Source organism: Lissotriton vulgaris, chromosome 6 (genome assembly GCF_964263255.1).
Source record: "Lissotriton vulgaris chromosome 6, aLisVul1.2, whole genome shotgun sequence".
NCBI lineage: Eukaryota > Metazoa > Chordata > Amphibia > Caudata > Salamandridae > Lissotriton > Lissotriton vulgaris.
The window spans coordinates 848,065,599-848,091,663 of NC_141694.1; the positions used below are offsets into that span (position 1 = coordinate 848,065,599).

The 26,065-nt window shown below is 45.7% G+C and overlaps 1 protein-coding gene across 1 annotated transcript in view; it reads right to left on the bottom strand.

The window, feature by feature from the left end:
* The window catches only part of CRIM1 (cysteine rich transmembrane BMP regulator 1), an 891,430-nt gene that overhangs the window by 198,304 nt on the left and 667,061 nt on the right, over nucleotides 1-26,065 (bottom strand). The window contains exon 8 of the mRNA XM_086926868.1: nucleotides 18,708-18,836. Coding sequence (XP_086782994.1) covers nucleotides 18,708-18,836 — 129 coding nt within the window. The remainder of the gene's footprint in view (nucleotides 1-18,707; nucleotides 18,837-26,065) is intronic.

A 26,065-nucleotide genomic window follows, 5' to 3' on the forward strand; every position in this document is an offset into this window, starting at 1 on the left:
TAACCTCCATACATTTGGGTAACAGGGCGTTCGCCATACTCTTTACAACAACTGTGGATTCAACCTCATTACAAAAGTGTATGTCACCATTAACTCCTCGATTCTCCACACATAACCTTTTTCCATTGTAACTGTCATCCTGGTTGGTTACCGTAGAACATGGGCAAGGCCTACCATCCTTAGGCAGTCAATCGTTTAGATCCAGTATACTTGATGTGCCCAAAACCTGATATCTGTTCTGGGTCGGGATTTCAAAAGTTGGATTACTTTAAATACCCAGAACTTAATATCTATTTTGACCTAGAGTTACAGGAATTGTACAGTTATTGGTTTTGGGGACCCCACTACAATTAATAGAGTGAGGCCCCTTGCTGAGAGGGTTGTAAAAATAACCCAAAGGGTGCACACAAACACCATTCTCCCCTGGTTTCAAGGAAGCTGCTCTAAGTAGTACGGTTGCGACATGTTGAGGGTGCTTAAAATTAACAATGACGAATTTTTGGTGGCTGCCTATAACCAGAGTACATCATGGGCTGCTCCTCTGTCCCTTGTAGGTTGACCCGTGGGTATTTATCTGGCTGCCTCAAACCAGTGCTTGGCATGTGCGGCTCCTCTGGGGCTTCTGCGTGGACTCAGCATGCAAAGTTTGAAATTTGACTGGCACTGCAAACTACTCATGGAAGGAGGGGGGAACACCATTGACAAGTTGGGCATTAGATCATAGCCTCAACAAGTGACTTCTCAAATTTGTCTTATTTTGTCTTGATACTTTGGAGCACACTCAGCCGATCTGGACTTTTGGAACCATGACTGCCAATGACCATGCACACCTATAGATGTAGAAAATTATTTTCCATTAGAAAAATAATTGCTTAATATAGATTTGGTTCAGTTAGCATAACCAGGTCGAAGTAGGCTTGAGTTTAAATGTTATGTACAAGCATTTCTTTCCTTTACTTCTCAGAAAATCATATAAATTCAGTGGCAGCCACTGTGTCTCAATATACAAAAGCATTATTTTAAGCTTTCATAGCCAAGGAGTTGTATTTGAAATAGTTTGACGGTAATATGCTAAACCTCCGTTGCTAAATTTGTTGTTATTAATATGCAGAACAGCCCATTGTGTTAACTTGCTGTTTCTCATTTAAATGCGCTAGAATGTTAGGATTTTTGCTCTAGACATTTTTCCTTAGACATATTAGAGTGCAGATATTTTTACATTTTGCACTGCACATTTTTAAAGAGCTGATTTTTAGTTTAGAAGGAATTGTTCACTTCAATATCTCATCAGGGGTATGAAAGTGCTATATAAATACAATTCTATTATTCTGTTCTGCTAACTTTTCAGAACAGAGAGAACTGTTGCTGATTTTATGAGAGAGGGCTAATCACATTTGGTCCTTTTACATTTAGGATGTAGTATTATGATTTGACTTATGTTAATTCCCTGATTATAATTACTGTAATGATAACTTTGATATCTGAATAATTCTGTAAAATTGAGAACTTGATAAACCTAGCTGTGCTCATTTTTCTTTAATGGGCTTGTCTGAGAATGTGAGATCTGGATTCTCCAGTTCCTGCAAATTAAGTGTCCTTAATATTAACTGGGTGGGAGTGTGGAACACATACTCCACTATCACTTCTAGGTAGATTCTAAAGAGGATTGGATGCCTCCTGCGTACGCTTGTAGGTTCACTTCATCATTCCTAATACAGACTATTCCGATCATATACAATGAGAGCCTGATCTGAGGGGAGGGTCGCTCATCTGAGCATCTGCATAGCTGCCCGTATGCAGGACCTAATGCGGGCTATTCATGAATGGATCTACAGAGACCCCCTCAAGCAGGCACAACATTCAATTTTGGGGATGTCCCTATGTTCTGTTATTCACTCTTTTCCTTTTCATTACACGCCTAGGCACCGTGACCTAGGACAAGATTGCAATACTACTCTGATCACTCACACACAATACTGCAATGCTTTCGATATAGACCACACTGCAGTTCAACACTCTTCCACCAAAGCACTGCTTCTGGGTGTAGCATGCTACCTATCGTCTAATACACTTAGGCGCCTCGTCAGGGGTATGAAGGGCTATCTAAATGCAATTAAATTTAAAAAAACAATATGGTTAACCACATTCATACGCTAGGGGGTAAGGGAAACATCTAATGTAATATAAGGGAAAGACTCATAGGGGCGTGTCCCAGGAATACGGTTTTCAGTCGTGCTTTTCCTTGAAGAGTAACTTCCATGAATCTGAACATGTAGCAATCCTTCGACTTTTTCTTTCCTCCAAGACTTGAATGCTTTAAAGTGTGATGTGTGACAGAAACCTCTCCATGCACTTTCATGCCTGCAGCACGCCTAGCGTCTGACGTGAATAAAGTAAGATGCTAACCAGGTGGCATTGTCGGAAGGATAAACACTATTCTAACTCGAGACGCAGTTTTTTTGTTTTTCAATGGACAAGTAAAATACATTTCCAAATTAATGGGAGTTCTGCTTTAATGGTTCATTAATATGAACTAGCAGTAAATACTGCGTAAAAAAGGAAGATCTGTACCCTGATAAAGACGGAAAACAGGTTTGCAGCAGTCCTTCATTTGTGAGGTGACTGGCACTGCAACTCATTTTACCAATGGTCGGCCTGGAGCCACGTTTGCGTTGCCACTATAGTGGATGGCACAATATTGGCTGCAGTCCACTAGTGACATTTTAAGGCCTGGGCCTGTATACATTTGGTCTCATGTCCCAGGGACTTATAGGCAAGTTAAATATACTACTATGGAATATGCTAATTCGACCATTTTGAAAGGGAGAGCAGAGGCACTTTACAAGTGGTTAGCAAGGGTAAAGTTTACAGAGTTCTAAAGTGAGCAATAATATAGGGTTCAGCAAAGCTGAAAAATCTTGGTTGACATGCAGGAAAAGGAGATTTTCCTATACCGACTGTAACCTATCATTCATCATCATACTTTGAGAAAGATAGAGAAAATCATAAAAGGTGGAAAGAAGGTAAAAAAGAAAAGATAGGGAAAGAGTGATAAAGAGGGATAAAAAGATTCTGCAAGAGTGAGATTAAGTGGCTGGAAGTTTAAGGTGGTGGCCTAAAAAGGCACGAACTGAAAACAAGACTAGGCAGCCTTGGTATTCAAAACCCCGATATTTGGCAGTGCTGATGCCAGACTCCAGGGAAAAGTTTTTGGAGTGTTTTTTTTAAGTAAATCAAGCACGAATTTAGAGAGCAAATTGTGGAGAATAGATTATGCAAAACAAACAGGTTTGATAGTATGTTCGGGGATTTGAGCTAGAATCTCAACTGCTTATGTTCTTCCAACCATTAACTTCTGTCCAAGGATATATATTTGGACTTTATATAGTTGTAGATCCAGGAACCAAAGGGTGCCTGTACAAAACATCACCAGAGCATGAACGTTTATTTAACGCTGGTAGTGGCTGGATCGAGGACTAAGAACAACAGGACAGTGCTCCGTTTGTATAATCTTCCTTTTTTTTTAATTGTTGCAGCAGGTAACATTTTGAATGTGTCTAGAAACACCACAAACCTTAAACAACACTCTGAAGAAAGCGACATGAATTTTATATTTCGGGCGCCTTGCGTCCCTCAAGCAGTAGTGTTAACTGGGGCAGAATGCATTGAAAAGGAAATTGAAATTTGGCCACATCATGATGAATATTTTAGCTAATAAATAGGGCCAGAATCGCAAAAGGTGAAAGTGGGCGGGGGAGGGATTTACTTACGCATATTTACATCCATGTTTGAAGCAAATTTCTTACTTTATGGGGATTGACAAACATTTATAAGATCAATGTTAGAAAATTGTTAGTCAGTCCAAGACTTCCTGGAGCACAGCAACAATTCCTTCATGCGTAATTCCCAGTGTATAGAAATACAACACTAAAGTGCAGAGGTACTTTTTTTGTTTCTCCACTAGGAATATATTTTTCTTCTCTGTTGAGAATCCACTATCCCCAGATCTCAATTAAGTATCAATGTGTTTCATTTACAATTCCCGCCCTAGAAAACCATGATACCAGTCTCAGACGAGAGAGAGTTTACATTTGTTTACACATGGTGGGAAGGTACCTGCAAATTGTTGGTGAATAACCACAAACCTATGAGTTCACGGACTTGCTCCCCACTCATGAACACCCATGAATCGACCTCTACAGCTAAATTTGCGTACACAGAAATTGAATCATGGAGGAGAATTTCCACATTCATGAGTAAAATGTGTGCATGTAAAAGTTTGCCGTAGGCTTTTTGCAGAAAGTGGTAACTTTGCCCCCGCTTAGGTGATAAAACACTTTAACAATCAGCCCAATAGTTATTACCTGCCAGACCTCCAGATGCCCATCTAATCTACTAATTTCCATTCCTTGCTGGAACACCACTTATTTTACTTTTTCTCCACCTTTGTCTTTACTCTTGCAATTATGATTTCTTCCCAGTGTTTCGTGTTTTTAACTCATTCTATTATGAAGCTTGTCCATGAACTTCATACTTGATATAGATACATGATTTGCCACCGTTTTTGTAGGGAACATTTTACTGTTACTCTCGACTTCCCCCTGCAAGTCTGTCCCTAATGGCCCCATCGTAACTTTAAGATCCTCACACAATCTACTGCATATACAGGCAAAAGTATTTTACTATCAACCTGTTAGTATCTTTCTGGCACATATGTTAATAGTTCAAATAAGAACTTTTTCAAATAGTTCAATGGAAATGTTAAAAAATGTGTGTTTCTACCAGTAGCGGCTGCTTCGAAACAGGAGTGATATTGCGGGGGGATGGGAAAATAAAAAAATAAAGAAAACTTATCTGTGAACGCTGTTGCCTCTCCTCTGTACTCTTCTCTCGGCAGCAAAGAAAGTTAGCACACAGGCACCTAGACTCCCCCAGCCAATCATGACGCTCCTGTCACCAGCATGACAGCAGTGTTGTGATTGGTCTGAGCGGCCTGTTTGCCTAAGTGACAGTTTTCCACCCAGCTGTGCAACACAGCCGGGTGGAGAACATGCTAAGTGCTCATGACGGTTTGGCCAGCCCAAGAAGGCCAGCCAAACGGTCATGTGAACTTACAGAGTGCAAACCACTCCTCTCCCTCTGCTCTGGCAAGCCCAACCCCACCCCACCCTTACCTGGCTCTGAATCAGCACTGAAAAATAAAATGAAAATAACATTGTTTTAATATTATGATTTTTTTGCGCCGCTCAAAGAGCAGTGGGGCGTCACTGATTTCCACTTAAAATGCACTTGGTTCAAAATGTCTTTTTTGAACATGTGCCTCACTCTGTTTCCCCATACACCCACTGCTGTCCCACCTGCTTCTACACACCCTTATGTATCTGCTTGGAAGGGGTGTGCCCACGTACATTCCCTTATGCACCTTATATCCAACCTTGTCTTTTCCACTGCCTACCTTTTGACTTCCTGCCCACTTCTGAAATGTTTCATTTTTTTGGGTCCTTCCCCCCTTATTCTTTTGTTTCGAACATATTTTATGTTCTGTAATATAGATTTCTGAAAATATAATTTTGCGGATGAATCTGCTTTCTATCTCCACAAGCATTAATATTTTTGGTTTAATATGGGTTGATAACATTTCTTTTTTCTTTACTGGTTGTGCTTGCTATTGATTTTTCAAAACCAAAAAATTCAACCTTATTTTCAGCTTTACTCCAGTGAAGCAGTGAAACCAAGCAGACCTTACTGTGAATGCATCCTGGAAATGAAGGAATGGACAAAATGCTCTTAGGCCCTTCCTAAAGTGAATTGGTAGGGTTGGGGGTGCAAGCCTCCTGGAAAAAGCATTATGCTGATAGCAGTGCTTTAAGCAGGGGGGGGGGGGGTGAGCGACAGTAATCCAGTCTGTAATGGGCCATCACTAGCTTCTTTTGTCATTTATTTCCAAGCTGGCCTAGTAGCTACGGGCACCGGCTGTCGGCGAAAGTGCGTGTGCGCACAGCCTTTGGTCTGAATCACGGTGGGCAGACCGCATACTTCGCCTTTTGAAAATAGATTACTTGGGTAACATTGATAAATGTAAAAGTGGCGAGAAATAGCTCACTTCTTTATATTATATAATAATGTTGCCACGTCTGCTACCGATAAGGCATCATAGCATGGCGGGAACGCTCGAGCGCGCCCCTTCCAGTTTTCATTCGGGAGCATTGTTCTTAATGTCTGAATAAATAACTAATGGGCAAAACAGACAAAATCTGCACGCATCTGCACACACCAAGCAACAGACAATCAAGCAGGTGTCCTGTCCAAGCAGCGTGTGACGACGTCACGCTGCCGTGATTCTCTTCACCTCATGAGAGCGCCCCCCGCTGGCCAGACAAGCAGCAGCAGCTCGTCTCGTCAAGCAAGGTCATACTGATCGGATACTCTCCCGCCTTGCCAGTCGTGCCCCGGAGCCCGCGTGGCGGGGTGTTTGTAAAGCATTCTGCCGGCAGAAACACGCTCCTCAATTAGAAATTCAGTCGTCCCTCTCCGGCTGGCCCTCGTTATCAATCTCATCCTAAGCTGTCATGGAGCTTGCTGCAGCTGACAGAGAAATTGTGAAATACTTTCAGCCATATTTATATTTTATGCCCTGCCCCTCGTATTTTTTTTTTATTGCCTGAACGGGCAACATGCTCTAAAATCTGTGTGCAGTTTACGCACAGAGAGACGCTCAACCCTGGATCGGAGAGCTGTGGCATCAGATTGATGGCGTGCCTCTTATCTCTGGAGAACATTTTAAGAGCAACTATCCGAGTCACCACAAAAAAACCCCACTAAGAAATACATCCCAGTAGAGCAGGCACTAGGCCGGTGGAGGCCGGCAGAGACAGATCTGTGCAGCTGTGCCTAAGGAATATCAATCGATTCCAGCATGGCTGAGTACCAGGGCAGCCAAGGCTCTGAAAATGCGTTGGACTTCTGAAGGTCGCAACTCAATGTCTTGACCAAGCTAAAGTCGGTGCCGCACTGAATTCAAGTTTGAGAAAATCATTTATACTGTCTCTTCTTCAGTCTCTACAATTGTTACAAGCATCGGCAATTCCAATAGGTTTGTGAATCATTACAAGTAGGCAGTATGGGGATGATTATGCAATTGAATGGGACAAAACTGTAGAATAATAATAGTATAGGTTAAAATGTCCACTGACAGTTGCACTGTCAAGCCAGAGCTAAAAATCCATGTAGGTTAATGACTGCCCTCTTCCGATCGGTCCTGCTGCCAAAGTAAAACATTAGACTCTTTAGTAGCTTTACAATGTGGTGTATGTCCCTCACAGTTCAAGTTCAGGCAGCTAGATACACAAAAATGATCACAAATGTGTGGAGGGCAGTGCACAACTTCTGCCCAATCAAAACATGTACTCTTGGCTCACAACATGTAGGCAGAGCCAAAGCCCCTCTCTGGTTATGCACATATGATTGTCTGGTACTCTGCGCTGTCAAGCCAGACCATAAAAATGCATCAACATGCAGAAGCAACACTTAGCATCAATGGGCAGGCTGGAATGAGCATTTGGTTCATCCGCAGCAAAGTTATCTACTTGCATGAATCCTCTTTGCAAAGGGACAGCACTAGATGCTTGCAGGTGCAATCTTGCATCTCCATTCTGTTGGAGGCTTGGGGACTCATTTAGTATTATCCATTCTAGGACTGGTCCTGATGAATCTTTAAGTGACACGCTGGCTGTAGGCATCAAGGAGGCATGGTTTGAGGACTGTGTTTCTGCCAGAAGACAGCGGTGTAGCATGGATGCCATGGGCCATAATGCAAGGAAAATCGCATAGTGTTTGGACAGCGAGCCCCACATACCTCTGGGCTCCAGGTGCTACTTCTCCTGCAGTAGTAAATGAAAACTACGACTGTGGCAGCAGCTTTGTACTGAGCCTACTTCTACCAGCTTGCATGTTTGGCGCCTGAATAGCATGGAATTAGACTGCAAGTGTCAAATCATTAATGCTGGAGGACTATCTGGACATGATCTAACAAGGGAAATGATAGGCGCACAGGGATTTAAAGTCTGGTCTATATAGATTTTTGCACTAAGTAAAGGATAAGCAGCAGTGGTGTGCAGCAACAAAAAACATCTCCTAACAAGAGCTACAAAAAAGGGCAGCCTTTTTCTAAAACAGGAAAGTGTACAAATGAAATGGGGACAAAATCCATAAAAAAACATTGCGGTCTTTAGGAAGATGGGCAACATAAATCTGTGATTAGCTTCGTCTCGCTGGAAAATTTAGCAATATTATGAAATTCTGAAATTGTTACTCCTTAATATTGAGATATATGTATGCTTTGATAAAAAAAATCAAAGTGAGAGTCTGCAAAGCGGTTTATTAAATTATCCAGTGCCACATGCAGAGTTTATGTGCGAGTGACGTGCAACCTCCGTTACCAAGGAGCCTAATGACACGCAAGCAAAAGCTTAGTAGAACCATTTCTTCACTCTTCTGTCTGGCTCCACCAGTTTAGGAGGAACTGCCAGAACACCCCAGCCCATTTCATCTCAGTGCAAAGCTGAACACCGTATGCCCTTTTTTGTGACATATGGGTCAATTTCTGGCAAAAGCCACTACAAAACAAGAACACCTCTTTGGGATTGTACTCTCATGTGGGTCCTTCTTGTAGATATCAGGCTTAGCAAATGGCAATGCAGACAAGTGTGAAAGAGTTTTTTGTAAAAAGGGAATATTCACAGCATCCCTCTTTCTACAGGCTGAGTGCTGGTAAAGCAGATAAGACTTCAAAGCCAACATGGCTCCTCAGAGCTCCAAACACAGTAAACTCTCCTCCTTCACCCACCAAAAAACAGCAACACTTTATGGTTTTCATCCCTAAACAAGAGACCTGTACTGAATTGGTTTACAAATAAAAAAAAGTGGCTTATTATTTTCAAGGAGCCCATCACAGCAGCTGGGGGTCACAGGATACCTTCGGTGCCTAATCATGATTCCACCTGATTTCTCTTTCTTCCACCACCCTACACTTACTGTTTCTTTCTTTTACTCTTGTACGTTCTTTTCATCTCTGCATTCTCATTCGTCACTATTCTCCCATCTTTCTCTACCTCCTTCTAGTCCCTTTGGTGGTTTTCTGTCTTGTGTTGGGTACATTTCTGAGGATGAAAAACAAGTTCCGTTTCCTAAAGATGAGTGACAGTGTTCAGCACTAGAGAAGACTGGCACAAATTAAATACTGCAAGAGACCAATCGCGGTGCAGACAGCCTCAGCTGGACACATGACGAGACGCACTTTGGCACGAATGACAGTTAATAGCGTCGCCAACTCCCAGAGCACTTACCTGTCTTTTGTAAGCTATGTAGGTGCTCCGAATCTCTCATTGCACATGGATCTCCCGGTTGGAAGATAATCTGTTTATGTTTAAACAGTATGAATCTTTTGTTTACGAGTGGTTATGAACTGGTCAACACAGTATTGAAGATCATTGGCATTGTTGAGTGAACTGCTGGTGCCTTTATTAACCACCTGTCTAAAGCAGTGCTTCCAAAGCGTTGTAGAACCACTGCCACATGTACAGAATGGTGATTTTTTATTGTAACGAAAGTATGGTGTGGTAGCGCACTGTCATTGACAGCACATTTTAATTGGAATGGCCACTAACTTTGCACAGACATACAGTTTTACTTATAAAACTATATTGCATACAAATGATAACACGTGGAACACGTGGAAATCGGTTTTCAGAGAATATTTATCATTTGTGCATCTTGAAGTAAAGTCTCTTGATTTGTTTTGATCCTAATAAATTCTTCCATTACACTTCAGAATTACCAAAAAGTGCTTCATTTTGCTTTACTAACTGCTGAGTGTGTACAGTTCATTTACAGGTACAGAATTTTTTTTGTGTGTTATAAAATATGACATCCAGCATCCTTTCTTTTCACTCCCCTTGAACCCCAGCAAGATTGTCAAATACAGTGGCGGCTCCTCCGCTAAGGCAGAGGAGCGTCACCCTACTGCTCAAAAGGGAAAACAAAATGATAATATATCATTTGATTTTCTCTCTTGCAGTTAATGGTGGGGCGTGCTGGTCAGAGCAGCAGTGCTATGCACTCCCAAAGTGCAAATGAACTGTTTGGCCAGCCCTCTTGGGCCGACCAAACAGTTCATGCGCACTTTGCATGTTCCTACCAGGCTGCATTACACAGCCTGGTCTGGAACATGCACATGCTACCTGTTGCAGTCTGAGCGCCGATTCATGGCACTCAGACCAATCACAATGCTGTATTGAAGCGTTGTGATTGGCTCAGGGGTGCCTGGGTGCTTCCTGCTGCTGCCGGCCAGAACAGGAAGATTATGAGGACGAAGGAGATGCTATTCAAGGTAAGTCCTTTCTTTTTTTATTGCATTCCCCCTCCCCCGGCCTCACCACCCTGTCATGTAGCAGCCTCTACTGGTTAATTAGCTGACTTTACTTTTACTGCTCTGGATGTGAAGTAGGAGGAGTTTGTAAACACCAATCCTCCTGTTAAACAAAATAAGCATCAATTTGTCAGAAGATATAGCCTAAAATGTGACCTCTGACTTTGAAGCGCAGCGAATGTGATAACAAATACAGAATTGAAAGCATCTTTATTTATTGCTTGGACTTTTGCAGGTCAGCAGTTGAGAAACAGCAATTCCCAAGCAAACATGCAGGGCTGCTTTCCCCCAACAACTTGTGCTTCTACTGCTATCCACTTGAAGTAAGCCTTCATTTATTACTTTAAATCTGAAGGTGAGGTTTTCCTGCTGTTCATCTTCCACTAGAGCTTGTTCCTTTGATGCACTGGATAGTGGTTAACAGCAGCAGGAAAATCTCACGTCTACAATATAACCAGCCAACACACACAAAGGTGATCGGAGGAATGCTCGTAAATAATCTAAACCCATGGTAATCACTCAGGGTGGCATTCAATTCCATCAGTGTTAGCACTGAATTGCATAGGGAAAGATTCTGTTTAAAATGGCAGTGCGCAATAAAGTCTGGGTTGGAATGCTACCCAGATCGATCACCAGTGGTTTAGACTACCAAGCATTCCTCGCCATCACCATTTGTGTGTTACATTAGCATATCTCCTGAGAGCAAACTGCTACCTGCATCTTCAAGTTAATAATCTTTAAATACTCTGTCACAGCATGTCTTAAATCCATCCTGGGCTTTTCTTTCCCACAGTGCATAGCACAGAGCATTTGTATTGTGATGATAGTGACAATCAAAATACAAGACAAGACTAAAAGGGTAAATGAGAATTAACTGGTACAAAAGTGCATGGGTACCGGCAAGGCTTTAATGACTGTTCTGCCCATAATGCACAATTCATTTCAAAACCTCACCAAAACCCCGGAACGTCAATGTTCTGACACCCAATTTGTGTCAGAACAATTGATGGACAGAAGGCTGAACAATGTCAAACATTCACCCCCAGTACAGTGATTTGGGCCTAAATCTATTTTTTTGCTTACCATGTCATTCCAGTATGGACCAATCTATATGCAAATCAGTCTTGACCCTGCACCCTATGGGAACAGTCCTGCCTGAACTGCCAGTCCAGGACCTCCCTGGACCGGTAATAAGCATCCTATGACTGGTTTCGGGGTATCACCCCTCATCAGCCAGAATGGGTTGAATCCAGGTGTATGGCAAGTATGGGTTCAGGGAAAACCTGGCTTGACAGTCCCGCTGGACTGTTCCTACTAGAGAAGGGTCAATACTGATTTGCACATAGCTGGGTCCAAACTGAGGTGGCATGGAGTGCAAAACAAGGATGAATTGGGATGAGGCCACACGTAATTACCAGTGGCTGAGAATAATTCCATCCATCATTGTGTTGTATACTTATTGTGTCGCCGTAAGTGGGACGGGTGTGGTCAGATGTAGGTCCTGTGCTCATTGTCACTGGAACCAAGCTGTATCCAGCTGATGAGACCATGACAAGGGTGAAACCAGTCCTGGATTGCCGGTGTTCCGGTTCAGGGAGGACCTGGCTTGGCCGTTCCGGCTGGACTGTTACTATTTGAGCAGGGTCAAGACTGAATAACAATGGATTAGGATGCAGCCCGAGAAATTACCAGTGGCTGAGATTAATTTAAGCATTCCATCCATGACTGTTTTGGATACCCAATTTATTTAGGGCTGGTGTATTCATCAGAATAAAATGCTCCACTTCAATACACAATTAATAACAGGCCAAATTTATATAACTGTGAATAAGAGTATAAGCCTAGGGCATATACAAGCACATTGTTCAAATTAGAGGGCAAATAATTATGTCAAAAATAGTCAGTTGTGCAAGAACCATTTTGAGATCGAGGGTGCTGCTATTAAGGCTATAGCAATGAAGTCATAGCGATTGTGAAAAATCCAAGTGTCACACAAAGCAAGTGTGGCAAATGTGTTGGTGTGTTATGTAGCAGGTGGTGCATTTTAGATCACTGGGGTGGTAGCACAGTAATTTACAGACTCCACATTTTTTGTTGAAATGGCCACTAAATTTGCAAAATCACACCGTTTTACTGGTAAAACTATACAGTGCACAAACAATTATGTGAGGAAATCAGGTTTCAGATAATATTTATCATTTGCACATCACCACGTAAAGTGTATTGCAGTGTTTGGATCCTATTAAAATCTTTGTTTACATCACACTCTAGAAATACACATAAATGTGCTTCAGTTGTGCCTTCCTAATTGCGGACACATTTTGAAATATGTGCATAGTTCATCTACAGGTATTTAAAAGTTGTGTGTTAGAAAAATACGGACATCCTACAACAGTTACTATCACTTCTTGAAGCAGCAAGATTGCCACGTTGGTCCCTTCTACAAAATCCTCTCACTTTGCAGCCAGAAAAAAAGCCCTATTTTCTGAAAATGCAATGATTTATCAGAAAACAGTCTGACATTTGACCTTTGTTTTGAAAGAGCAGCAAATGTGACAAGATAAAAACAAAATCTGAAGTCATATTTAATGCTCATTCACCTACTGAGTCCAACACAGTTAATTTTTGGGGGTGCTGCAGCACACCCCTCTCACGCATATCTACTTCCAGCACCTACGATAACAGTACAGAATTCGGAAGTGGGCAACTATACATGACCCATGTAGTTTTAGGTCGAGCCTGAGCAGTGCATATGCAGCTTTACGAGGCATGCTATAATCTAGACTGTGGCTTGAAGCAACTCCCATCTTTTCCATTTGTTCCTGTTCGTACCCTCCTTAAGCGCATGCCTTTTGTTGGTCAGAATGTTAAATTAGTCCCACCTTTTTGTGTTTTAAACCCTCCCAGGAGACTGCCCCTGTTACACATGGTCTTATAAGCATGGATCAAACAAGGGACCCTTTCAAGTAAGACTTCTGTACATTTTTTGCTAAACGACCCTCATCCTCAAGCCATCTGAAGCCTGGTTACATTTCTGAGTAAAGTTGACAAAATGCTAAGAGCCGTTGCTCCATCGGTCTTTTCTGGAACTTGAAATTCCTCTTATTAGATCCTCCTGCGTTATAACGTATAAAGGCACGAAGCACGGACTCACGAGTAAGGACGTGAGCCCATTAAAAGTGCAATTCGTCATCTGAAGGCTCTAAATCTTTCCTTAGGGCTCCATGCCAGAAACGTAGGAAAGACCAGGGTAAAACGGTTTCCTGTTTCAGTGGTATCCCCCTTGGAAGAAGTCCCGGTGAGGGCTCTGGGTTCCAATCTTACTAACTTCCCTTCGCTCACACTGGTGCAACTTAGTTTGCACCGGGACAAACTTAAATCCGGATCTCCTCTTGATTCCTGTCCTTTGAAAATTCTTAAAGAGTGCAGGGAAGTTCTTCTCCCCCCTCTCCTGGAGGTAATCAATCTGGCAATACACGAAGGTGTCTTTGCGACAGTGTGGAAAATGGCCATAGTCAAGCCGCTCCTTAAGAAGGCCACTCTGGATCAGGCGATTTTAAAGAACTTCCGCCCAATTTTCTTACTACCAACGCCCCGTCAAAAATGCTAGAGGCCCATCTAAACAGCCACCTGAGTGCCTTCCTGGACAACTCCAATCTATTGGACTCCTCTCAGCACGGTTTTCGGAGGGCACATAGCACCGAGTCCGCCCTGACAGTAGTCACAAATAACATCCGCGCTAAGGTCGACAGTGGCCAGACTACTCTTCTGGTCCTGCTCGACCTCACAGCTGCTTTCGATACCCTGTCCCCTCCATCTTGGCCAAGCGCCTTAGGGAGATAGGAGTGGACGGACCAACACTTAGCCTACTGACATCTTTCCTTGATCACCGTGAACAGAGGGTTACGCTGGGTGATTTTCTCTCCCCAGTCAAGCCTGTGCAGTGTGGGGTGCCTCAGGGTTCGTCCCTGAGCCCCACGCTCTTTAATATCTATGTAGCAGCGCTTGCCAGGCTTGTGAGATCTTTTGGGCTGGAAGTCCTATCCTATGCTGACGACACTCAGATTATGGTTTCCCTCTCGCAATCGGTAGACATCACAGCCCGAAATTTCAGGAACTGTATGGAAGCAGTTGCGGGCTGGATGATAAGGAACTTCCTCAAATTAAATGGGGAGAAAACGGAGGTCCTTATCTTCGGAGGCAAGCATGAGATCTGGTTGATGGAGTGGTGGCCCTCTGCCCTTGGAGCTTGCTCCAGGCCCTCACAGTCTGCCCGCAATCTGGGTGAAATTTTTTACACCAAGCTCTCCTTCGACAAACAAGTCAGCAGTGCTGCCTTAACTTGCTGTGGGGTCTTAAGAATCTTGAGGAAAATTGTACACTATCTCTCAATCGAGGCCCGAAAACAGGTCACCGTGGCCCTCTTATCCTCAAGGTTAGATTACTACAATGCACTGTATTTAGGAATCAACAAACAATTAGTTCAACGCCTTCAAACAGTGCAAAATGCAGCAGCCAGGTTTGTTGCTGACACCCCGAGATTCTCATCAGGCTCCTCCATTAGGAGGGATCTGCATTGGCTCCCCATACAGGCCAGGATAGAGTTTAAGATCCTATGTGTCACCCACCGGGCCCTGCAGGGATCCGGTGCCGAAGACATTAGATCCCTTGTCTCCCTCTATACCCCCGGCAGGGCACTTCGCTCAGCATCTAAAAATCTTCTTGCTGTGCCACGAGTCACCAAAGCCAGGTGGGGCGGGAGGGCCTTTTCCTCCCTCGCCCCCAGTATCTGGAACATACTTCCGGCTGAGCTTAAGCTACAAACCTCCCATTCTCTCTTCCGGAAGGCATTAAAGACTTGGCTCTTCAGGGAGGCCTACCTATAGCCAGCGCACGCCCTCTCCCTCCATACAGCCAGTACCATCGTCAGCGCCTTGATGCCCATGGGCAAAGTTGCGCTTCTACAAATCATTATCCATTCATTCATTATGAAAAGATCGCACTAGCACTTTAACTTTCCCAATAATTTAAGAAAAGGCTAACCGAGCCCCAAGTGCACAAAATTACCCACAGCTTAATTTATTACAGAGACAAAACATATTTGGAGTAACATATTGTTCGAAGGTATAACGTTAAATTTGCTTTTATAGTGTCTATTATCTTGCTTATTTATTAATTACTGCTTTGCGTGATGCATTTGGAACTTGTATTTTATCATGCAACCAAATATTTTATAACTACCTTGCCACTAGATCCAAGTTGGCTGTTCCCTTTCCTAGTTTGTAAGGTTGTATACATTTTTGTAACGGTTCTCACTACAAACTTGTAATGGCTTTTATTAGCTGAGCATGAATAAAATAATCTTGAAACGTGGTCTTACGCTTTATTTTTTAAATAGGTTCAGTTGTAAGTACTATATTTTTTTCTTGTTTGCGTCCACATGTGTATCAGCACAGCGCCTGCTTCACGGACGCTGTGCTTCATGTTCCGCTCGGCATTTGCATTGCAGGTTTAATTATTGTTTTACTTTGGAGGCCGTATGCCTTTTAACAGGGTCGGATTGGGATCACAATTCGGCACGGGCACTGACGAAAAAAGTGGCCCACATTCAAGAGGCGTGGCCCATATTTAAGGGGCGTGGCTCACATTCAAGGGGCGTGCCCTTTCATGAAACACCATTTGCACAGACAAGGAATGAAAGTGGGAGGATACTGTTCTTGCACACGACACAGGGCCAAGGTGGCAATGGCCTACATGCTGAGCAACTAAAAAAAATAGCAAGGCCCTTTTTTGTCACAAAATTATTCCAGCCCTACAGCACAGGAGCACCTGAAAAGCAGCAAAGCCCCTGCTATTACTAACCTACTCAGCCCTCCCCAGACCTTCAGCTCAGGAGCACACGAACAGAGGTAAGGCCCCTGCAATTAGTAAATTAATCAACCCTCCAGGCCTTGGGAAAATGTCCTGGCAGGGGAGCACAAAACACAGCTTTCTGGGTCATCCAAGGTAGCCAGGGGGGAGGCTGAGGTGAAGCTGGTGCATGGGAAGTGCCTTCCCAGTGTGTTCTGGCAGTTTGAGTATTTACCATTTACTGTAGTATTACCCTTGTACCTGTGTATGGTACCCTTGTGTAACTTGCACAAGTCACTTTTCTCTTGTAACACACTGTTTGCTACCTCTCACTTTTTGTTTGCTTTAGATGCTTGCACAAGTGCCACCATTGCCTACGTAACGTTTGTTCTTGTGCTGGAGTGTCTGCCATTAATTGCAGTATTATACCTCTACTTGTATTTTGTACGCTTTTATAACCTGCACACATATCTCTTTTTCCTCCTGTAATGTATCGTTTGCTCCTCTTGTATTTTGGTTGCTCACTATTGTCACTTTTGATTCATGTAACTTAACGTTTGCTTTTGTAATTTGTCCACTTATAATTTTCACCTCATGTATTATTGCTGTTCCTAGTGTGAAGTGCTCTGACACCTTCGGGTAAAGTCCGCGCTATATAAAATCGCATAAATAAATAAATAAAACAAAAAAATTCCAAACATCACCAGGCCCCCACAGCAAGACCCATTCTTCCTCGCCCACTATGCCCTGAATGTGAAGGGCTGTGGGCGAGGTGTTAAGACTAACACCGTTTCTGGGCTGCATGGGCGCCAGGGGGACGAGGTGCAAATGGCTCACAGGCCTGAGAAACACCTGGCCCCCAGGGAGGCCGATTATTGCAAACAATCACCCCTCCTCAGCCCAGCCTCAGCTTGATTGCTTGGCAGGGTAGGGGTGAAGGAGAGCCCACAGCTGACAATCGCTGTCTGGCCGCACAGCGAGGCTGCTTTCATTTTCTGTCTCTGTCTCTGTGCACTCGGTGGGCCGTTTTTTTTCTCCCCTTTCCTGGTCCACTCTCTGTGGACTGGGACAGGGGAGAAAAAAAACGGCCCACAGAGGGCACTGAGGCACCGGCCCTTCGGCCCATTCCTGAATGCCCGCCTTGCCAATCCGCCCCTGCCTTTTAACGACGTGACCACTTTCATTTTTGCCATTGCGTTTTGTTTCCCGTTTGTGGTAGCCTGCTCTTTCTGTGCCGTCTCTCCCTTCACCCCGCCCCTACAACCCCTCTAAGATCGCTGCTTGTATTTTAAGTGATTTGCCCCAAATCACAGGATGTTGAGCCGAAGCAGAGACTCAAACTCCCGAGTTGGCAACTCTGACCTCATGCCGTTCACAGCAAGTTTGATACAGATTCATTGCTTGTGTTTTTTTAAATGTTGCCCTACAAGGTCCCAAAGGAGAGACCTATTGCGTTGCAAATGCTTGTTATGAATGAGTGTGGTAAAAACCAGCCAATGCATAGCGTCCCTGCAGAGATCACAGAATAGAGCCGGGTTTTCACCACGAGCACCCACTTGTCCAGTTAAATGTTCTTATCCCCATTGTACCTGGGAGTGTTGTGTTTATTAATTAATTTCACCTTGGGATAACAGGTATAAATCCCGAACGTGGTTAAATGAAAAGTGAATTAATCTAGAAGAACTGTAGTTGTTTGGCATTACTAGTGTGACAAAAGGCATGTGATTTCTGCACTAGAACGATACATGCACAGGAAGAAAAGCATCTTACCCCGGTCAGACTAGAAACTCATGCTACAAACCTCCCTGAATAAAGCAAAGTATCACAGAAGCAAAACAAAAGGAAGCTGAGAGAAATTATGCGTTTTCCATTCCAGAAGGATATACCATACCTACAGTTGTTGGTTATATTGAAGGGAAGTGCTTTTCTGTACCAGTTCAGTTGGTCAGCTGTATGCTATGGTAAATCTTGGTTTCCTGTGTAGTTCCACTTAATTTTAATCTAGATCAGGGGCACCAAGGAGAACTAAAGTAATTTATCATGTCCTGTGTATTCTGCTGGAATTTACTTCTCCTAAACTAATGGCTATTGTTCCTCGAAAATGTATTAGATTATGAAAAATGGAGCTTTCCCTTCAACAGTTTACTCTAACCGTTTACTGGGCATTTTATTAAATATTTCATTTTAGGGTATTAAAGTAAATATGAGGATATGCAGAGGATTTAATTTGAATTTTATATAGTATAGAAATAGTGAAGTATCTTTTCAAATGTAAATCATTCTTACTCGATTTTTAGCTAAGACTACTTACAAACACTGCAATTATATTTGTATACGAATAATGATGGTGCTTCCTCATTTGAGGCAAACATGGAAATCTAAACGTGACAAAACACAAAAATGTGCCAATGTAGGTAATCTGTATACTTACTCGTCTTGCAATGACAGGTGCGACAGCCATTCTGATCAAGTCGGAATCCATAGGCACAATCCTTTTCAGTCAGAGTGCAGTTCACCAACATCTCACATGTGGGAGGGCCTATTGTGATATATGTTGGTTCTGTAAAAGAGATTTGTTAAAACCATTAAAAACATCATCGGGCACTTGTACAATAATTTTTAATGACACTACAAGTATATTGTGAAACCACGAGCATGGAGCTACATGAAGGACAACAACTATTTCAACCAACATTAGTAATGTCCATGTTAGACCTGACATCATTGGCTTGAGTCTCTCCTCCATTTTTTCTGTTTGCCTCTACTGTTTTACGATGTTTTGCTGGTATATGCTTTGGGCGCCGTGTCACTGCTGATCAGTGCCATAGCGCAAGTGCTCCCTATGTTAAAATGATGTATCTATTGTATCCATGTTTGGCTTATTTGGTTTACTGTCAGTCCCTAGTCTAGTGCACCAGGAGTGCCGGGGCTTGTAAATACCAATGCCGCTCGTGGGCTTGCAGCACGTGTTGTGCCACCCACAGGAGCGGCCTTGTAAAAGAATGCCTACGGGTCGGTCATTGCGAGACCCACGTGCAGTCCTGTACTGTCACGCCGGCTGCGCAGGTATCCCTACTTGCCAGCCCCTCCAACCTTCCCTTAACTTCATGTTAGTCACCCCTATGGTAGGCCCATGGGCAGGGTGCATTGTAAGTGTAAGGTAGGACACGCCTGACCAAGTTGGCATGTCCTGATAGTGAAGTGCCGCCATCTTCGTGCTTCACTATGGCGAGGTAGCCTGCTCTCCGTTGGATAGAATGGGCCGCCGGGATTGTTAAGGCTATAATCCTAGCTGGCTCGGGGAGCATGGTGCAATGTCGAGTTTGGTATCCCTGAACTCGGGGTTTAATTACGCATCCGTTGGTGTGGATGGTTTTTGGACTCTGGGTTCGAAAATAGTACTTTCAGAAAGTGTCTATTTTCTTGTCTAACCATATCTGGTCTCTGCTGGTCTTGCGTGTGTGTGACAGGAGCTGGGTGGCGCCAAGAGGTCTGGATGAGTCAGTGTGGGATGAGTGGGACATTTACGTTGAGAGTAGGGGGAGAGTAGTTGTTGATAGCCTGCCTTGCCTGATACAATGCTGGCTCCACCTCCTGCCAAGCGACTGATGGCTCTGTGCCTGCCATGGACGATCCTGGCCCCACCTCCTGCCAGGAGGACGATAGCTCTGCTCCTGCCAGTATCAATGCTGGCTCCACCTCCTGCGGGGCGTCGGAGGACCCGGCCCGGCTCAGTGAATAAGCCAGGTGCTACTGCCTGGCTCCACCCCCCGCAGACTCGGGATGTTGGGAAATCCCCGGCATAGACAAAGGGATCAAAGACGAAAAGGGGTATAAGAGAAGGACCCCTGAACTCGGAAATCAGATCACTTCTGACAAGGAACCCTGTAACCAAGGACAAGAAGCCTGCTGATCTAAAGGACTGCCTACCCCTTCTGCCAGTGTGCTGTTGTTGGGGGAATCCTGCAGTGCTTCTTTATTTTTGCCAAGGAACCAGGAGAGAGGAACTGTGTGTGTACTCTCACGCTTGCTAAGAAAATCTCCAAGGACTGGAAGAGTGCCAGTCTCCTGCTGAAGTCACAGGGCTAAAGGACTTCATCTGCTAAAAGTGCTATTTGCTGGAAGTGTGAATCCAGCACCTCTGAAAGGACCAGCAATCACGACGATCGGACGCTGGGCCCGACCGACGCCAGCAGCAACGCCAGTGAGTGGGAGTACGGCTCTAACTCCAGAGGACCTCGTGTCTGCCCCGCTGCTGATCGCATCAACCGTGTGCCCTTCGACGCCGTGAGCGCTGCTCACTCTGTGCAACTGCATCATCGACAACGCCTGCTGAGGCCTGATCGACACCGAAGACGCGACGCCGGATTGCTCGACGCCGCTGATCATCGTGTGCTTCATTTTCCTAAGGTACTGTGTTGTTGGGGGTCCGTGTGACTCCAGGCCCGACGTAGCGCTCCTCGCGGTCGACGCCGAACCTGTGGATTATCTTTGCCCCGACGTTGTGTAGCTCCCGTGTGAGTTACCCTGTTGCTAAGAACTGTGTTTCCAAGAAGAAGATTTGCTTGATACTAAAAGACTTTTTCGTGCTACAGAAGAAACTACCTTTGAACTATCCTTTTTCCTTCCCAAACGTATTTATTCCGATTGTGTACAGTTTTGCCGTTATTTTGGTCTTGTGCTAAGCCTTATATAAAAATACTTATTTTTATAATACTACGGTGTCGTGTCCATTTGTAGTGTATTCACTGTATTACTGTATGTGGTCATAATTGCTTAACACACAGCCTCTGAGATAAGCCTGTTCTGCTCTGCCAAGCTACCGAGGGGGTGAGCAGGGGTTATCGAAGGGTGTGATCCCCTTGCCCTGACTAGAAAAGGAGTGTCCCTATTTGTCAGAAGTGCATACCTCTGCCAACTAGAGACAGCCGGTTCTAACATTGGATGCAGCGGTGAGGATTTGGACCTTGCATTTATGACCCATGTACAGTGATTAGTGTGCGCTACGTAGTGAAAGCAGACCATAACGCAGTCACAATCTGATTCGGAAGGATCCTATTTTTGTTCTCCGCTTTTCTGAAACTTGATTTTCTGAACACTGCCAGTTTTAACCATGAGTGACAACGGAGTCACTACCCCTGCTATCGTTGTTGTGGAAGAGTTCGAGAGGAGTAAGCTAAAGAAATACAAGAAAGATGAGCTGAAACACTTTTGCAACCAGTTTGAAGTTCCTACCACCGGCCTCTCGAGAAAAGATGATTTTTATAAAGCATTGCAGGCCTGGTGGGAATCCAGAAATCCCTCTGATGTGGTGGTGGTACCCACAGAGGAAGGGGATGAGGAGGTGCCAGTGAATGGACCTGTGCCCTCTCCCGGAAGCAGTGTTTCCTCCAAAGGTCTTTCCCCTGAAGAAAGAGAAGAAAGGGCGAAAGAGCGAGCTTACAACATGGAGATGGCAAGGCTAAAAATAAAGGGGCAGTTGGAGTTAGAAAATGCAAGAGGTAGAAGGGAAGCTGATTTAGAGATCAAAAAGTTGGAGTTTGAACGAGAGAAGTTAGCTTTGGAGCGTGAAGCCAGGTTGGGGGAACTGGATATCCAAGCTAAAAAGTTAGAGTTGAATCCCTCTGGTGGCAGCATTCCATCCGAGCCTGCAGAAAGTAAGTTTTACTTCCCGAAAGATGTGATCAAAGATTACAATAAGAATGAAGATATTGATCAATGGTTTAAAGCATATGAGTTAGCATTGTTGGCCCACCAGGTCCCTGAGAAGAATTGGGGAGCGGGGTTGTGGGGTCGCTTTGTGAATGAGGGAAGAGATACCCTGTTAGACATGCCTGTTGCGGATAGGATGTCGTATGCGCATATGAAAGATGCTTTAATGTTGCGATATGGTTTAACCCCCGAGCAGTACAGACAAGCTTTTAGAGAATGTAAGAAGTTGCCTGGTACGACGTGGGTTGAATATGTGTCTTATTTTTGCAGAGCCATGGATGGTTGGGTAAAGGGCAGCAAAGTGGAAAGTTATGAAGCTCTTTATGATTTGTTTGCGTGGGAGCACTTGTCTAATAACTGTTTTCCAGAGCTGAGCCAGCACCTGATTGATAGCAAGATATCTAACCCTAGAAAACTTGCTGAGGAGGCGGACCGCTGGGTCAGTACCAGGGTCCACAAGGGTCCAGTGGGAGACTCAGCCAAAGGTGGGCAGGGTCCCCAGCAGAAGAGTGGGGGGGACAAGGGTAAACAGAAGGAGTCTCAGAAAGGGCCCCAAAGTAATCCCCAAGGGAACCAAGGGAAAGGTTCCCAGCCTCCCCCTGAGAAGAAGCCAGGGGCCCCGACGGGTAAACCTGTTCATAGGGGCCCCCTAACCTGCTACGGTTGTGGGCAGGTGGGACACCGGTTTTATGACCCCCAGTGTCCCAAAAAGGATTCGAATGCACCGCCGCGTGCACCCCCTCGTCAGTTGGCAAGTGTAGCCTTGGGAGGGGAGGAGATGGTTGTCCATGGTGGGAGGGGTCCCGCAGAAATGTCCCTGGTCTCGCTAGGAGACATGCAAATGGCCCCTCCACCCCCTCTGCCTAGTAACACTAGTAAATATAGGCAGTGGGTGACCATTAATGGCCATAGAGTGGAAGCTCTCAGAGACACCGGAGCGAGTGTGACAGCTGTCAAGTGTCACTTGGTGTCCAGAGAGCAGGTGGTTCCCCACGCATTCTACCCCGTGATAGCTGCCGATAACTCCCAGAAAGAGTGTGAGGTGGCTCAGGTTTCCTTTGAATGGGGGGGAGTTTCAGGTACTCTTCAGGTTGCTGTAAGGCCCGCCATGCCTGTCGATTGTCTCCTGGGCAATGATTTGGAAGACTCCCCTTGGGCTAAGGTGGAGCGAGCAGCGCACTTGAAAATGTTGGGTGTGCCAGAGTGGGTGTGTGCAACCACTCGATCCATGACAGCGAGTAAGGGTGTTGATGGGGTCCCGGAGCCTGAAAGTACGGCCCAGGACCCAGCTGTGAAGAGAAGAGGCAGGAGGCGCGGGAAACCGGCCCCCGTTGTTCCCGTGGTCCAGGAGGAGGTAGACCCTGAGGGGGATGCCCTGGAGCCCACAGGGGAACAAATTGCCGAACTGGGAGATTTGCCCGAGCTGACCTACTGGCAGCAGGATGGTGGTCCCTCCAGGGAGGAATTCTGTGCGGAACAGAAGGTGTGCCCTTCTCTTGTGGGCATGAGGCAGCAGGCCTCAGCCCAATCCTCAGGTGATCAGTCAGGGTCACATTTTGTGTACTGGGAGAACGACCTCCTGTATAGCGAGCCTAAGGCTGCTGAGCCTGGGTCAGCCCGTGTGCTGGTGGTACCTCAGCGCTTCAGAGCCTTCCTACTGGGTTTGGCTCATGACGTACCGTTAGCTGGACATCTGGGGCAGGACAAGACCTATGACAGGCTTGTCACCCATTTTTATTAGCCTCAGATGCGGAGGGATGTAGACATCCATTGCAAGACTTGTCGCACTTGCCAGGCAAGTGGGAAAAGCGGAAGGAAGCAGAAGGCTCCCCTCCAACCTTTTCCGGTGGTCAGCACCCCCTTTGACCGGGTGGGTATTGACATTGTTGGGCCCCTGGACCCCAAGACAGCCCTGGGCAACAGGTTCATCCTGGTCTTGGTGGACCATGCCACGAGGTACCCGGAGGCCATCCCTCTCCGAACGGTGACGGCCCCCGTGGTGGGACGAGCACTGATGGGTGTTTTCTCCCGGATGGGGTTCCCCAGAGAGGTGGTGTCCGACCGAGGCACCAACTTCATTTCGAACTATATGAAGTCTCTGTGGAAGGAGTGTGGGGTAACCTACAAGTTCACCACTCCTTACCACCCTCAAGGAAATGGGCTGGTTGAGAGATTCAACCGGACCCTGAAAGGCATGATTATGGGTCTTGAAGAACCAATGAGGCGGAAATGGGACGTCCTCTTGCCATGCCTGTTGTTTGCTTACCGTGAGGTGCCGCAGAAGGCTCTAGGGCTCAGCCCCTTTGAGCTCTTATACGGTCACCCGGTAAGAGGACCTTTGAGTCTGCTCAAGGAAGGCTGGGAGCAATCTCCCAGGAAACCTCCCCAGGATGTATACAGCTACATGCTGGCCTTTCGGAACCAGACTCGGCGCTTCAGAGAACTTGCTCAGGCAAATCTGGAGGCCAGCCAGGAGGAGATGAAGCGATGGTACGACCGGAATGCCACTCTGGTAGAGCTTCAGCCTGGTCAGGAAGTGTGGGTCATGTCCCCTGTGGAACCTTGTGCGCTCAAGGACAGGTGGACTGGACCGTTTAAGGTTGTGGAGAAGAAGAGCGATGTCACCTACTTGGTGGACTTGAAATCTCCCAGGAACCCCTTGCGGGTCCTGCATGTCAACCGTTTGAAGCCCCACTTAGAAAGGTCCGAAGTGGGCATGCTCCTAGCTACAGATGATGGAATGGAGGAGGAGAGTGAGCCTCTTCCTGACCTCCTGTATGCTAAAGAGCAAGACGGGTCAGTGGATGGTGTGGTCCTCTCTGACACACTGACCCTTGAGCAGAGACAGGATTGTCACCAACTGTTGGGGCAATTCCCGGATCTGTTTTCCTTGGTTCCGGGTGTCACGCATTGGTGTGTCCATGACGTTGACACCGGAGACAGCCCTCCTGTGAAGCACAAGGCTTACAGGGTGACTGACAAGGTCCGAGCGTACATTAAGGAGGAGGTCTCCAAAATGTTCGCGTTAGGGGTGATTGAGTCCTCTAGCAGTCCTTGGGCCAGCCCAGTGGTCTTGGTCCCGAAGGCTGCAGCGCCTGGTGCTTCACCAGAACTCCGGTTCTGCGTGGATTACCGAGGACTCAATTCGGTCACGAAGACCGACGCGCATCCCATCCCCAGAGCTGATGAGCTCATCGATCGGTTGGGGGCTGCCCGGTACCTTAGTACGTTCGATTTAACGTCTGGGTACTGGCAGATCGCCTTGACTGATGGGGCAAAAGAGAGGTCAGCATTCTCCACACCAGATGGGCTCTACCAGTTCCGGGTGATGCCCTTTGGGATGAAGAATGCCCCTGCCACCTTCCAGAGGTTGGTCAACCAGGTCTTGGCTGGACTGGAGGATTTCAGTGCCGCCTACCTGGACGACATCGCAGTGTTCAGCGCCAGCTGGGAGGAACACTTGCGCCACCTCCAGGAAGTGTTGTTGGCCCTGCGCGGAGCAGGCCTCACAATCAAAGCCAGTAAGTGCCAGATTGGGCAGGGTTCTGTGGTGTACTTGGGGCACCAAGTAGGGAGCGGTAAGGTGGCCCCCCTGCAACCCAAGATTGATACCATCCTGGCTTGGGCACCGCCCAAAACCCAAACGCAGGTGAGAGCCTTCTTAGGACTCACGGGTTATTACAGGAGGTTTATCAAGGATTACGGCAACATTGTGCACCCCTTGACTTCGCTGACTTCCAGGAAGCAGCCACGAAACGTGATCTGGACTGATGCCTGTCAAACGGCCTTTGACACCCTGAAAACTGCAATGTGCACAGCACCTATACTCCAAGCACCCGATTTTTCGAAAGAATTCATTGTTCAGACGGACGCTTCAGAGCATGGCGTGGGGGCTGTTCTAGCTCAGGTGAATGAAGAGGGCCGAGACTTGCCGGTAGCCTTCATCAGTAGGAGGTTACTTCCCAGAGAAACGAGGTGGAGTGCGATAGAGAGAGAAGCATTTGCTGTGGTCTGGGCGCTGAAGAAGCTAAGACCCTACCTGTTTGGGACTCACTTCCCGGTTCAGACAGACCACAG